The sequence below is a fragment of the Augochlora pura genome, chromosome 4, assembly GCF_028453695.1.
Source record: "Augochlora pura isolate Apur16 chromosome 4, APUR_v2.2.1, whole genome shotgun sequence".
Classification (NCBI taxonomy): Eukaryota; Metazoa; Arthropoda; class Insecta; order Hymenoptera; family Halictidae; genus Augochlora; species Augochlora pura.
The window spans coordinates 19,937,156-19,952,324 of NC_135775.1; the positions used below are offsets into that span (position 1 = coordinate 19,937,156).

A 15,169-nucleotide genomic window follows, 5' to 3' on the forward strand; every position below is an offset into this window, starting at 1 on the left:
TTTATTAGTAGACTGCAGATGTTATGCATTCATGGCACGAACGTGAAATTTAACGATTTAAATGATTTAAAAAGGGAAGAAATTTTTGTTCGATCCGCGTTTGTTACAGCTAATGACCATGATTATTACATTGCATAAAGATCCGCAGTCGACTAATTAGATGCAGCACAAATCTGAACTGTTCCGTAAAAAGCAAACGGTAAACACTTGTTACTCACCAGTCTGATGTAATTGCTGATCATCTCCGTCAACTGTGGCGCCCGGTTCGTGTGCAAGGGTAGCCTAACACCGGATGAAATTTGCATGACGCAGACACCAGCTCGTGGAGAACTGACGGATACGATGTCCTCCAGAGGCAGAGTCTCCAGGATGACCAGATCGCCTTGCGGGGTGCGCTTCACGAGCCGTAGACCGTGATGAGACACTGCCACGTGTTGGGTCTCTGGATGCTGGGGTCCGATCTAATTAAACAATAACGCAGTATAGTTAGTTATAAAGAATTCGTTAACACCTTGACAATCCACGACTCAAATTAACCCGTTGCACTAGGATTCCTTTCAAGCTGCGTTGATTAGCGTTTATTTATCCTTAATATTTTCCTTAATAGGTCCAAACAATTTTTGTTTCTTTTATTTTATTTATACACTTTGGTTTCTAGACTTTGATAACAGAAGAATCGATTTTTATTTCGATATAGTAGAAATTAATAATATTAATATTTATTAGATCCTGCATGAAATCTGTATCACGAGTCTGACACGTTATTATATTGCAAGGGGTTAACTATGGTTACATTGCAGCAGCGAACAATAGACAATTACGAGTTCCAAAGACAGTTGCGTCGTTAATGCACCGAAGTCGGACATTATATTCGCTGACAATGGAGCGGCGCGATACAAATAGGACCTCGATTTCCTTTCGAAGACTTTCTTTTCGAGAATGTTTGATTAGTCATGTACGAAATTAGTTGCGGCTCGAGCAAAAACCGCGAAACTGATACACAATCCCCAATTAATTGCAATTACTAGATTTTATGCAATTGGGGCAAAAAATTAGCAGCTGTGATTTGAAACAGCAGAAATTGGCTCCGGTTCCTAGTAACGCATGCAAAGTATTTTTAGCTTGCACAAAGACCGTCGGTGTAGCAATTGTCTTCAGTTCTTGGAGCACTCACCGACACAGGAAATATCCTAGCGAAGTACAGCGGCCATTGTTTCGCCATGTCGACTACGTTCTTCTTGATCGTGATCTTGTGCTGCGTGCTCTGCAGGTTGTCCAGCGTGACCCCGTAATTGTCCAACATCTTCAGCATGTTCTGCCTATCCTCTTTAGTGATCCTGATGCTGGACGTGGCTAGCACGTCGTAAGCAACCTGGCAGAAGACCAGGTGCAGCGCCAGAGGACTGTTGAGGGTCTCGTTCGGCGCGAACACCTCCTTCTTCACCCTCAAGGTCCAAGTCACTCGATTGTAAGTAAAGTGGGCAGTGGAGGTCTGCGGATAGAGCTTGGTGTTCATCACTTCCTGCACCTTCTCTATCTCTGGCTTATCCGCCGGTGGCAGGACAGGTCTAAGGAACTCGGGCCATTCCTCGATCTCGATCCTCTCCATCTTGTCGGTGCGATGGGTAGACGCGATGCTGGATCTTCTGTCCACTTCGCGATCCATCTTCTTGAAGCTCTGCCGGGCAACCGCGAAGGACTCCCTCGTATTCGGCATCACGCCAAAGTCCCTGGACGAAGGCATGCCGAAACTGTCTCTGGACTTCGGGGAGACGTCTCTGGTCATGCCGAAAGGATCCCTCTTCGAGCTAGAGTTCTCGAATATATCTCTGGCGTACTTAGGATCGAAGATGTCAGAGTTCAAGTCCCGACGCGAGTCGAAGTCCGAGCTCCTGTCTCTAGCCGAGCTGGCCATGTCGGTGCTATCTTTGCTGTAGAAGTCTTTCGACTTCTGATCCTGGGACCTGGCCTTGTCGAAGTCGTTTCTGTACTCGTGGGCTTCTCGCAGGTGCTGCTGGGACGCGAATATGTCTCGACTGTGACTGAACATGTCGCGCTGAGCCTTCGCGAAGTGGTCGAAAGTCTCCGAGTCCGGGGATGCTCTGAAAGTGTCCCGAGTTTTCGGCTCGATCGGAGCTGGGGGCGATCTCGGCTGCGGCACGCTTGATTGACTGCAATTTATGATTATTAGGACCTGTTCCAACCTGTTGTTCAATAGCTTTAATTAATGACAAGTACCTATTACTGTACATGCTTCCGCCTCTAGGACTAGGGGGTTGCGGAGGCGTCACCGGAAGCGGGGGTGGCACGGGCCTCTCCATCCTCTCGATCTGCGTCCTGACTACTTGTGCTTGAGTCATCATGTCCGTCGTGCCTTTCGAAGTGACGCTCTGCGTGTCATCCGCCGTGGATGCATAATCGTCCCATCGACCTCCTTTAAAGCGTCAAATCATGTTCACAACCATTCTTCAGCTAATTAGACACTCGAAGCCATTCATACTGCGCGGCGATTGAAAAGGTGTTGCAAGCAATCAAACAATCGACAATGCATCGCGGCTGACTACTTCAGAGAGTGCAGCGGCATTGGGTGTAGCTGCGAATCAACGATTTCTATGTAACCGGATTTGATACTGTCCGATGAACACAATCATGAGTTAATCGCTGGCGCGTTCTCCATGGAAAATTTGATACGAAAGTGCTCGTTTGAAGTATGACTTGAATGTGCAAAAGAAAAATTGTCTGCGCCAGTTCTAAGAAGTATGTAGTACGAAGAAAGAAATTATGGATACATTCTTTGTGTGAAATGTAACATATAATAGAGTTATGATTAGAATATGGACTTTCTGTGCAAGATAAAAATTGTCTACATCTATTGAAAAATTGTCTACAATTATGAAGAAAGCTTGATAATTTGACTAGCTTGAAAATAATTAATGATTGACATTCTAAAATTCTTTCAATCTTCTTCTTACTTAATTTAATTATAAATTTTGTAATATAATTCAACAGTCTATGATTGAATTACTTCTTAAAATAATTTATTACATTAGTCATTTATTTTGAAAGTGATCCAAATCCACTTTCCAAAAATATCAAGCTAGTTACTTTAATATTTATAATTCTAAAACTCAATAACTCTTAAAAAAACATTATATTACCATATTATCAGTTGCCAATATTTTAAATTTTATTAACATACAAAATCCCTAAACATAAATAATATTTAAAATAACTTAGGTCATTTCCAAAATAAATGGCTTATATAGCAAAATTCTAAACCGTTCGCAAGACCGAAAGTTTACAAAGCAAAAAGATCGATTTTTCAATAGCTCATAAAGTTCCAATGCCGTCGTACTTTCTCGATGAACATTTCAACAAATGCTAGGCAGCGTTACCCAATTGCTGTTCGAGGAGCAGCTTCCTGTTGTCTTCGAGCCGCTTCACCTTGTCGTCGTCCCGCGGCAGCGCCGGTTTCTCAGCGGTTTTCGTCGATCTGACACTGTGATTGGCGGTCACCTTCTCCAGTCTCTGCCTCATCTCGGAGCTAAGCTTCAGTTTGCCAATGCTGCCCGGGGACGGCCTCTGCGCGCCAACTTCTAGCGCGGACCTGGAAACATCGTCGGACCGGCTATCAATTAAATGTGGAAGTGTGGAAATTTTCTTCAGTTGAACGAGCAAGTGAATGGGGGTTTCGTGCAATTGTGCGCGATATCGTACTTGGATTTCTTCTTTTTCTTCTCCCCCTCCTCCTTGTATCCGTTCTCGTGCTTGGCCGCGGGAACCGGCGTATGAGTCACCACCGTTCTCTCGTCGCTGCCGACGATATTCTCAATTTCGAATTCCTCCCATTCGACTGCGCCCTCCGTGCTCGGCTCGCCGTCACCCTGATTGTACTCGCCGAATTGCGGCGTGATCTTACGCTGCTGTTGTTGCTGCCGCATCTTGAACTCTATGAAGCTGTCCTGACTCTGGTTTTCGTTCGAGTCGCTTGGCGGTGGCCACCTGCGGTCGAAGAGAAAAATAAATTCTTGCACGGTGACTCACCTGGCTATCGAACGCGGCAAAGAACTGTTTCTAATGGATTTATATATTTTTTTAATAATTATTGGCAATAGCCTTCATTTTTATAAGAATTGCAACAAGGTGTTTAGAATATTTATAGATCAGTATAATCCTGGAACGAACCCCTTTCATTTTTTGGTATAAGTGAGTATTGTCGAGGTTGCAGCTGACTCAAATTGAAATCTTAGAAAACAAAATATTATTTATTATGTTTAAAATATAAAGTATGAAAACTGAATTTTTTTTAATATTCATTTACACGTCAGCAGACAACTTAAAAATGTTGTGAGGTCGTCAGCAACCTCGCAGAGTCGTTCTAGAGTTAACAAAGAATTAGTAAGGCAATTTATACTAGCACAGTATGTTTGATTATAAATTAATTATATGTACCTCCATTTCCCAATTCGAACAGTCTTGGCCCTGCCGTAAGGATCCAGGAACGGTCTCGATTCTGATGGATCGTGCGACTGCAGGGGCGGTGGCATAGGCGGCGGGGGTGGCACACCCTTGTTGTTGCTACAGTTCGACAAGTTGCTGTCGACGCTGCTCTTGCGGTTCTTTAACTCGCTCAACACGTTCGTAAAGTTACTTTGGACGTTGTTCTTGTTGGAACTGGACCTCTTGGGGTCTGCTGGTCCGGCGACCTTCTTATCTGCTACTTTCCTATCCACGCTGACCTTCCTGACAGCGTATTCTACGCTAGTTTTCCTAACTATTTCGGAGTTCTTCCTTGGCGGACTCTGAGATCGATGGATCTGAGCCTTGACCGTCACTTCCTGGCGCTGGCTGGGCGTCGACGATTGTACCGGCGTGCCTTGCTTCTCCGTGGACCACAGTTCCCCGTCCTCCGGCTCCCTAAACGATACCTAATAGTGGCAAGCTCGATATTAATGACCATAGCGTCGCCGTCGTTCGATGAATGGTACAACGTTACCAATGCCCTGATGATATCACCAGTTAGGTTCTAGGCGATTTGCAAAGTATTTTACAACGTGGTGAATCGAGAACATGCCCCGAGTTATTCGTGCGCCGATATGTACAGTGCTGCAAGAAGATCGTAAACGGATGGGGGTTCCCGCGATATGGGGCATAGCAATATGGGTAACTGGCTACCATATTGTTCGAACTCTCGAGGACAATCGACTTCGTTCCACGGGGGCGAGTTCGCGCGATTCCGAATCACGCTCGTGCAAAGATCGTCGCAAAAAAATTGTACTCGTCGAAGATGATTTAAGGTTGACGTAAACGCATGATTACAGACCTCATCTCGGGGCTCGAACTCTACATCCTCCTTCAAGTCAACCGTGACACGATTCGACGCCGTGGATAACAAAATAATTACAGAGACCGATTCCCCGCGAACTGTGTCAATCACCACTCGTAGAATCGTAAAACATAATCGGTGTCTTTCCGCCGCGGGTATCTATCGTTACAATGTGTGCCCAAGTTCCCCCGGAACCCGCATTTCCCTCACACCACTGTACAAGTCAACTTTCAAACTCGTTTCACGGAAATCGTTCCCATAACCGGTTAATATCCTCAAACTATGATACAATATTTGTACACGATTACCGAACATCGATCAATATTATCCCGATATCAAAGTACGTACACGGAAGTTATTCGCTGTTCTACTACCCCTGGTAGAAAGTGCTCGAGCAAAGCCAAAGATGAACTCGTGTTCATAATGATAACGAAACAGGTAATCGCGCCTCTTACGTCCTCGACGATTCGACAGTATGTCAACCTGCGTGCGCCTCTCGCTTTTAAAATTCCCGTCGTTCGCAACAAATCCGCGCAAATAACTCTCAAAGTTCAAAGCGTGAAACGCATCTTGGAAGCTGTTGCAGCTGGAATCTCGTTAGGGAATACACGTGTTTGCTAACACGGCATTTGTCTTGCTATAACACTTGTCGAGGTATTTCATCGATGCCTCACGTTCGACGCTGACGGATGTTTTTATCTCTTTAATGTAGGTAATGGCAGATAATGTATGAATGAGAGATAATATACGAGTATAAATTTCCTAGTCGATTTATATGACGTTATTATATTTATATTTTTACTATAAATGTGTGGAATATGCTGCTAGTAATTATATTAAAAATTTATAAAAGACAAATAAAATAGTAAAAAGATTGAAAGAATGTTTAAGAGTATCAATACATTATCTCATTAAAATGATGTAGTCTCTATAACTCAAATTGTTCATAATAACTTATGTAACTATGAGATAACAACTTCGTAATATAAATTAACAAAATAAGAAAATGAAGGTCCAAAATTTTTGTAGCAATAAACGAGAGAACAAAGCACAAAATTATAAAAGAAAATTGTAAAAAGATCTGTACTTTACAAAGAAACGAGAGATTCATTGACGTATGACAACCATCATTGTTTTATCAGTTGCCAATAAATTTGTCGAGGACAGATGCGCGCGGGAGCGATGAAGCGAAACGCGACGTTCGATCGAGCACTTTTTGCCAGCGGCAGCGCATGTTAGATGAAATCAGTAGATACCTTGGAGTAGCGTCCAATAGAATCATTGGGCCCCATTTGGGCACCGTTTTGGGGGGCTGGGGGGACAAGATTCATACTGGAGGGGCCCGCGGACAACGCCGTGCCCTGGAAACACACACCCATGCCGCGATGCGGCTGAAAAGCCTGCCTGGATCGCCCGGAGGGACACGGTCTCTCTCGATCGGGAGCGATCCCCGCGCGGATCGGCGAAGCTGCGCTCTCGTGCAGTGTCGTTGTGCAATAGTGATATCGTGTTAGTACTAGTTACATGTGATCGTGAAAGTGACACGCCGGACCGCGGCTATCCATTCACTGGCGATGACATTTACCATGCAATTCTCTGTTTACGGTCGTTACGACACGTCGTTAAAGTGTTACCGCGCGCGGCTTTAAGCCGAAGAATCTCAATTGTGTCCGTCGTTGTCTCTTTTTACACGTTGGTGTGTTCTCGTTCGGTCTATGCGTGTGCCCGATGTGTGTCCGAGTAACTATGATCGTTATCTGGGACGACGTAAGAGGATAATCAACTAAGATGGAAAAATTCTTTGGCCATTCCGCGATCTGAAACTCAAGGACTGCTGGAAAGCCTGGCAGACATTCATCAGCATTTCTCCATGCGAATCTTTCGAATTAACCCCATTTGCACCAGGGAGCGGTATAATCGCCGACTACATCACTATCTCAACATTAGTCAAATAGAATCGACGTTATAATTGATAATTACGATCAACATATCATAATTATCTGATCCGATTATTAATCTAATAATATAACAAACTAATTAATAGTTAACAATAATCTCAAAAACGGGTTAACTCGAAAGCGACCTCGAAAACTTCGCATCATGTTCCACCAAGAATCGCTCGAAATATTACAAAATATCGCACCCGTGCATCGTCCCAGAAAGCGAGAGACGTCAAAGACATCCCGATGTGTGTAATTATTCACAGTAAAGGATCTCCGAGGAGCTTCTCACCGGTTGCTGTCCAGAGTTCGGACTCTGCACCAGCAGCTGCTGCAGGGCTTGGTTCTGCGCCAACAGTTGCTGCTGGATCTGAATGTTCTGCGCCATGGCGCTCTGCAGGAACGCCCTTTGGAGGTTCTGTTGGTACGCCATCATGTCGTTGTTCTGGCTCGGTGGGGAGCTGGGGTACTGCGGCAGGCTGAGACCCTGCATGCTGTAAATGGGTATCGGCATGAAGCCGGCGCCCATGTTCATGCTCGTGCTCTGCGGCGGCGGCACCTGCTGCGACGCGCCGAACATTGGCATCATCATGGGCGGGGACATCATCCCCGGTGTCATGGCGCCGAAGTTGAAGGTCGTGTTCTGGTTCGGTATGTCCATGTTACCGCCGCCTTTGATCTTCCTGGACAGCTCCGTCGCGGAGATGGGTTCGCCGTGAGAGCCGCTGAACATCAGTTCCATGAAGTCCTGGACGTTTTCGATGCTCGATTGGTCGGCTTGAATTGTGTCGCAGGGCGTTGCTTGCCGATTAGGCGTGTCTATGGTACCGCCGCCTTTGATCTTCCTTGACAGCTCTGTGGCAGAGATGGGTTCATCCTGGCAGCCACTGAACATTAGTTTTATAAAGTCCTGGACGTTTTCGATGCCTGTTGAGTTTTGAGCTCTGCCATCGATGCTAGTCTTTAGGGTTTCGAGGAGAACACCGTCGCCCTGACTCCTGTCGTCGTCGGTCCCTTTGATGCTAGCCGCCAAGCTCCTGGCGTCCGACAGCTCGTCGAGATTCCCGTCCAGTACCGGCATGAACAACTCGTCCAAGAACTGATCCACATCCGAAGCCTGACTAGGCACCCTGACGCGTCTGACGTGGGACGCCAGGGACGGTGCTTCGCTCGTGTCAGACATGGCGGACGATTTCACACCGTACTCGCTTTTCTCGATGTACGCTCGACTCGATTGGCTGCCTGGTAGAGCTCGTTTACCTTCGGATTCAGAGAAAAAGTTCGTATTTTTTTTTTTCTTTTTCGTGGAACAATCAGAAACGATGAATGCTGAACGCGACGTGTAATTGAGATCGTCGGGTTATTAACGTCGTGGTTTAGGTTGGCGGGGGCGACGCGTAGGAAATTGTAACGAGTGATATCATCTGTTCGAATAACGTGCTCGAGCTATGGGAGAATTTCATCATTTATGTATGCACCGCGCGACCTACTGCTAATGAATGGGAAAGTCGCCGATGGATACGGGATTTTCTCTGGCTTGTTGTACGCGGTTCAAGCCGAGCGAAGCCGATCTTTCGGAAGCGAAGGATTTTTGCACGCGATTTTGCTGAAAACCCAATGCGTAAAATGTTCGTGCTCGAAAGTTGATGCGAGAATGTATCGAAGACGAGTGCGTGACTGAAAATTGTATGCATTTTTCAAACGAAATTGAAAGAAGCGAAAGTTTTCTTTCGTTGCAGCGAGAGAGGAAGAAAGTGGAGAATGTCGCGACTTTCGTTCGGGTCATAACCCTTTCGGTGAAGCTTTCAATTAGGCGATCGAGAAAATTGTCTTGTTAATTGCGACGTCAATAACCATGCCATTAGCATCGGTGACGAGAAAAAATAGCAGATGTTTATGTGAATCTCGTTTCAGAAAAATAGAATTCTATGAACGTATATCACATTTTTATTCATCATTATTGATTGAAAGTTCAGAATGAAAATTACATTACACAGACTTTACATAAAGATCTGCAGTGTACGTAAAGAAATAATTAAGAACTAATTCATATTTTATCGAACTTCGTTGTTATAATTTTTATAGCTTAATTTACGATTGTACAGTATAATAATAAAAATTGTATGCTTACTGGGATACTGTGATTTGATGAACCTAGTCTGCGACCTAATGTAGCTGTTCTTATCATCCTCCGATCTTCCTGTCTGGCTAACCGATTGGATGTCAGGGTACTCGAAATCGATCGTCAGATCCTCCTCCTCGATGTTCGGCTCCGTCGATCTCGTTATCCTGCTGTATTTCCTTTCCTGCGTGATTTCGGACCTCGTCATGTACTCGACGTTGCTCACAGCAGACGTCTCTCCGATTCTCTCCAAGCTGTGATAACGTTCGTTCAACTTCGACGACGATAACCCAAGATTCGCTAGTTTCACAGGCGGCAAGACCACTTCCGGTTGAAGAAGATTGTCCAAGCTGCGGCTGCGTTGCTTCTCCCTCTCGAAGTACCTGTCGTTGAGGGCCGATTTTCGAGACAATCCTGTCGCCACCGTGGTTTCCAGCATCGCCTCGTGAGACTGCTTCCTCACCTGGAAGGAGCACAATTGGAAGATAAATATTGCATTAATAAATCTAGGCCAGCCGAGACTGTTCCTAGGTCACTGCATCGCGTCGTATTTGATGGAAGGATTGTAAAGAGAAGAATTAAAGATTTGATATAGAAACATTGCTTGAGTATTATTTATTCTTTAGATTAAGTAAAGTTATTATTATTATTATTCTCATAAATTCGTAATCTTCTCAATTTAATAATTATGTATTCTAATGCACGAGTTCTTTATTTTCTAGACTAAATAAAATATTATCCCTCTTAAATGGTTTCAAAAATTGAAAATAGATTTCAATAATAAAAATTACAATCGCAACTAACATTTCAATGGAACTTTCTTTTAATTTAATAGTTCCATATGTCATAGATTAAACAAATGCCAAAGCTTCAATAGAATATTCCAAATAATAAAATAATATTAGTAACAGTATCCATAGTTTCAAAAATTCACTTAATGCCAAGTAAAAAGCAAAATTCTGTAAATAGTAATACTTATTAGATTTAATATTAATTATTAGATTTACCGATGGTTTCGCAACCGGCGGTTGCGGAGGCGGGACAGCAGGTCTCCTAGGCGACTGAATTTCCGGTTCGACGGGTTTGTCGACAACCTTCGGCACAGGTTTCCGTTCAAGAGGCTGGAAGGTCTTTAACACAGGTGGCTCTATTTCTTGCTCCAATTCGCGAATGATCTGCGTATGCTGCAATTAAATCCCATTAAAATTAAAAAATTAAAATCAAATCCCAGAAAAGTAATTCACGATTTATCGAATTCGGCGACTTACCTCTCGCTTCTTAATAGGCGGGAAACTGTTCTTCCGCTGCTCTAAGAACATGTGTTTAGCAGCTGGGAAAGCTGGCGCTAGCTCCATCTCGGAGATCAAGTCCAGGACGTAGTCGAAACCATTTGTTTCCGTAACAATAGCGTCCGGGCCGTCCAACTGATTCCATAGTGTGATCGTCCAGCCGGAATTTTCCACGCCATGATTGTGGACCGCGAGATTTGCCAATTCCTCGCAGGTCGTCCACGAGTCCACGGCACAGGTGACTGTCTCACCTGAAAGCAAACGTAATTTGCGACTTTGTAATCCATGCAATTTATAACTTTTTATTTCATCATTTTAAAATATAATTTTAAGATAAAATTCGATGACAAAGTGAGGTTTTGTTCTCATTTATTATTATGATAATAATAAATTCGAATTTGATTTTCTATTGTTCATTTTCTGATAATAATTATCTGAGTTTCTGTCGCACAATCTCCAATTTAATAATTGTAATAATAAGGCGCTGGATTTTCATGCAAGATAAAAACCTTTTGACTCAATTACAAGAAGTAAGGATTAAATAAAAATAGATATGAACTCTTTATGAATTTAAAAAGTTCATAATCCTATTGTGATATTCTCAAACACTCTTCCTGTTTTATTTTTATTTAGGCTGATTTACTTATCGTTATTTTATTTTTCTGCTGCAACAAATATTATATTATAAATTTCAATTTATTGATTTATATTTCAAAATCTTAATTTATTGACTTCTATCTAAACATTCTAATAATTATACTGATTCTGTAAATATAATACATTAATTCTAATCCATTAATTTACGTTTCTTCGACTCGATGAATTTAATAATATGAATTCTATTTCAACAATTACCATTTCGAGAAGTTTATTCTCCCGAGAATACAAATTTAAATTTCGCATTGATATTACAAAAGACACTGGTGCACCTACCGTCGTAGAATCCCACGCTGAGCGCCATGTTGACGCGATTCCTGTTCGCTCTCCATTCCAGGACGCAGGGCGGATAATTCCTCGGCACGTGATGCACAATTTGTTGATTGATGCTTATTATCCTAAATATCGTTCTCTCGCCTTGCAGAAGCTTCCTCTGGCAGTACGCCTTGTACCCGTCGTACGCATGATCGGACACATACTTGAGAAAGTACTTGAACAAGGTGGGACTGGGCTGGAACGCCGAGAGACAATTCGATAGTAACAGCCAGCCTCTCTCTTTGTTCGCGTCGTTCTCATTTTTCCACGTTTGATTGGCCAGCTGGCACAAGATTTCATCGCGTAGCTTCTCATTGACGATTCCTTTGTTCACGATGTAATCGCCGAGCGCCTGCTCCCGCTTGCCGCTCAGATTATTCTCGTTCATGAACCGCAGGATCATCTTGAAGATCATTAACGAGTCCGTGTAGTCTTGGTCCCGGGCTTTCGACAGGAACGGCGTCTTTATCGGCTCGCGTTTCATCCCGAATATGTGGCTCTTGAAGTAGATGTTCGTGAATTTGGAGAACTGGTGTTGATCGATGTCGGGCGGCAGGCTGTGACTATGGTGCACCGGGATTACATGGCCGACCACTTTCAGCAGATTCCTCTCCGTGTGAGTGGGCTGCCAATCTGGAAGCAGAGGACGTCGTTCTTTTAGTACACGTAACTCGCAAGTTCGAATTTTCGCAGTTGCTTTAAAAAACGTAAATTTAAAATTCATTTTTATTTGAATTTCTTAAAAACAGGGACACCTGTATAATTAACGTATTATTAGGTGTACAAATGAATCCTTTGCAATCTCTTTTCTCTTTAAATGAAAGTTATAGCTGTTCCTCTTGGTTTTATCTTCGTATTTATATTACTATTAACTTGAGAACTATTATAAATAAAAATAGATAAATACTCTTAGCTGATGTTATACTTCTTTGTTCATACATAGACAAGAAGAACAATTTTGTGCTGTACAACATAAGAACTATTAAAAAAAAATTGAAAATGAATTGAAAAATATGTTTTCCTTTCATTGAACTAATTAATTTTGATTTATGTCATATTCACTTGTTCGCACGTAAACAAGAAGTGTTACGAATTCATTTATATATCTAACATAATTGAGAGACAGAAATAATTTCCTGAACAGTGTACAACGATTACATGAATATTAAACAGTAAATAATGTATATTAATGGTAATTTATTAGTAATGCATTAGCAAACACCCACAATGTAGCACCGTAAAATATTCCAGAGTAAAACGATCGAATCTCAACTGTTCGAAGACCGTAATTAAGTACCGGCACTAAGATTAATACTTATACGATTAAAAGAAAAGTTGTTAATAACATACCGTCGAGTTTGCTGTAAATGAAGGCGAGCTCGGCAGGTATTTCCAAGTGATTGACACCGGCCACGGCCCTCGACGTTCTCTCCTGCTCCTCCCTTTGCTGTTTCGCTTTCGCACGTTCCTTGCTTGCTCTCTCAATTTCCGCCCTCTTCGTCATCTCTTCCTTGAGAACTTTGAACTTCTCGCGTTGCTTCTTCCCTCGGTAAATCTTCTGTGCCATGAGCGCCCCTTTCTTCGTTGCCCTGAACTTCTTCCTCTCGCGATAACCACGGTAAACAGCCTGTATCAGCACCGTGCTCCTCGAGATGTTCAGGAACCTCCTTCTCGCGAGGAATCCTCTCGTGTATCTGCAATCGTACGGTCAGGAGAACATCGATGACACCTTTCGCGCAGCGTTCACAATGGAACAGGCAAATTACTGAGTCTACTTTGGTCAAATCGACGACGATTTCACCGTACTATGACAAAACATTTCTATGGTCACTTATTATGATCGACTACTGAACGTAAGTTACATCAACCGTGAGGCAGTGACCTCTTCCGAACGCCTCCGCTTTTCCTAATTGCTCTGATCTCTTCCCACTAATCTTGGATTTCGTATATGGTAGTAGGCAATTCAAAATCATTCTGTTGATTTACAGCTGTGAATATATGCTGCCGGAATTAGCAGACTCATTTTGGAAGATGTAATTTACCGGACATTCGTAGACAGTGATTTTCATATTAAATAATAGACATTGACAAACATTGATTGAGCTTGTATTATTTCTGATATGATTTTTGGTATGATTCCTGTGATTTCTATTATAAGACAAGCTTAATTACCTAGCTGTATACTATAGTACAGTATAGTATAATATATAGTATACTGTTGTAACACAATGTTGCTATCTCTTCGTGACTAGTATACTTGTCGAAAATAGTTAATTGATTAGTGAAGTATACTTTGATATCCTACATTAAATTATGTATTTTATGAAAGTATTTTACTTAGGCAAAATTATTTTGATTTTCTTCATATTTTGTATAAAATATACAGTATAATAACTTGCACAATTTCGAAGATATTGCAACAGCTAACTAGTGAAATAATAATCAAAAAATTATACTTTCAGTAACATTCAGTAACTGTAAATGGAAAAAATCAGAAACCAGTCTCTATATTTAGTAATTCATTTTTACTGTATCCTAAAAGCTGTATATTTCTCATCGTAAGAAAACTATATATTTTAACAAAAATTTCTACCAATCCTATAAATCTGTACCTTTGAACAGTAATGGCAGCTCTCTCCAAAATGAGGGCGCGATTGTACTCCAAAGTCCTCTCCAACGACTCCCTCAGGAACACCCTAGTCAGGCCCAGCTGATACTGAGACTGCGCTTCTTTCGACGCAGCTTTGTCCAAGATAATGCGACAGAGTTCCTTGTTCGGTGCTCCTCTGGGTAAATGCGTGGACACCAGGTATCTGTACCTGTCGACGAAGTGTCCAAAAAGCAGCCTGACTGGATAACCCGTTTTCCGAATACGAATCGTCTCGAGCATTCCAGTGTAACGTAATTGCTCCAGGACACAGGGCATGTCGAACTTCATCGGCGCCTTCTCCGTGTTCGGCTTGATGCACCGTACGAACCAAGGATTGCATCTGCAACGTGCAATAAACAACGTACAATAAACACCATGCAATAAACATCGATGCAATATTGTATCCAGAAACTAATCTACAAACGTTCCATTAAGTTCTAATTAAAGTAAAATAAAAGCAGAAGACTCGATTCAATATAGCATTTTGTAGCGTTAATTTAGCGAAAGTTACATTTATCTCCGAAAGTATAATTTTTAACAAATTGTAGCGGTCTACTGACGAGACTGCAATTATCCAAACGGCGCGATAACGAGCGCGCTCGCGTCGTTCTTCAAACAGACGGAAACAATCTCGATCGCTTTGTTAATTGAATACGCGCGCGTAATCACGAAAAGTAAACATCGGTCATCGCTGTTTTACTACAAAATACGTTTTTATCTACATCAGCTTGCACTCCGCTTCCGGACAAAGCTATAAATTCGCGGCTGATTACGAAATGCAAGCTGTGAAAGTTCCACAAACATCAAGATACATATGATTAAATTTCACACTGCCTGCGCAGAGATTCGATTCGTGAGACAAGGAGATAG

The 15,169-nt window shown here is 42.5% G+C and overlaps 1 protein-coding gene across 2 annotated transcripts in view; it reads right to left on the reverse strand.

Annotated features, from left to right (window-relative positions):
* Myo10a (unconventional myosin 10A) overlaps positions 1 to 15,169 on the reverse strand; it is a 108,301-nt gene that overhangs the window by 58,373 nt on the left and 34,759 nt on the right. Inside the window, exons 13-26 of one of the 2 annotated variants that reach the window (XM_078177791.1) lie at positions 14,262 to 14,639; positions 13,000 to 13,343; positions 11,611 to 12,282; positions 10,657 to 10,928; positions 10,396 to 10,572; positions 9,398 to 9,851; positions 7,559 to 8,526; positions 6,583 to 6,687; positions 4,453 to 4,928; positions 3,718 to 4,002; positions 3,396 to 3,607; positions 2,239 to 2,434; positions 1,175 to 2,171; positions 219 to 461 (exon numbers count right to left, since the gene is read on the reverse strand). In XM_078177791.1, the coding sequence (XP_078033917.1) occupies positions 219 to 461; positions 1,175 to 2,171; positions 2,239 to 2,434; positions 3,396 to 3,607; positions 3,718 to 4,002; positions 4,453 to 4,928; positions 6,583 to 6,687; positions 7,559 to 8,526; positions 9,398 to 9,851; positions 10,396 to 10,572; positions 10,657 to 10,928; positions 11,611 to 12,282; positions 13,000 to 13,343; positions 14,262 to 14,639 (5,779 nt within the window). The remainder of the gene's footprint in view (positions 1 to 218; positions 462 to 1,174; positions 2,172 to 2,238; positions 2,435 to 3,395; positions 3,608 to 3,717; positions 4,003 to 4,452; positions 4,929 to 6,582; positions 6,688 to 7,558; positions 8,527 to 9,397; positions 9,852 to 10,395; positions 10,573 to 10,656; positions 10,929 to 11,610; positions 12,283 to 12,999; positions 13,344 to 14,261; positions 14,640 to 15,169) is intronic. The other variant, XM_078177792.1, reaches the window with a different exon arrangement.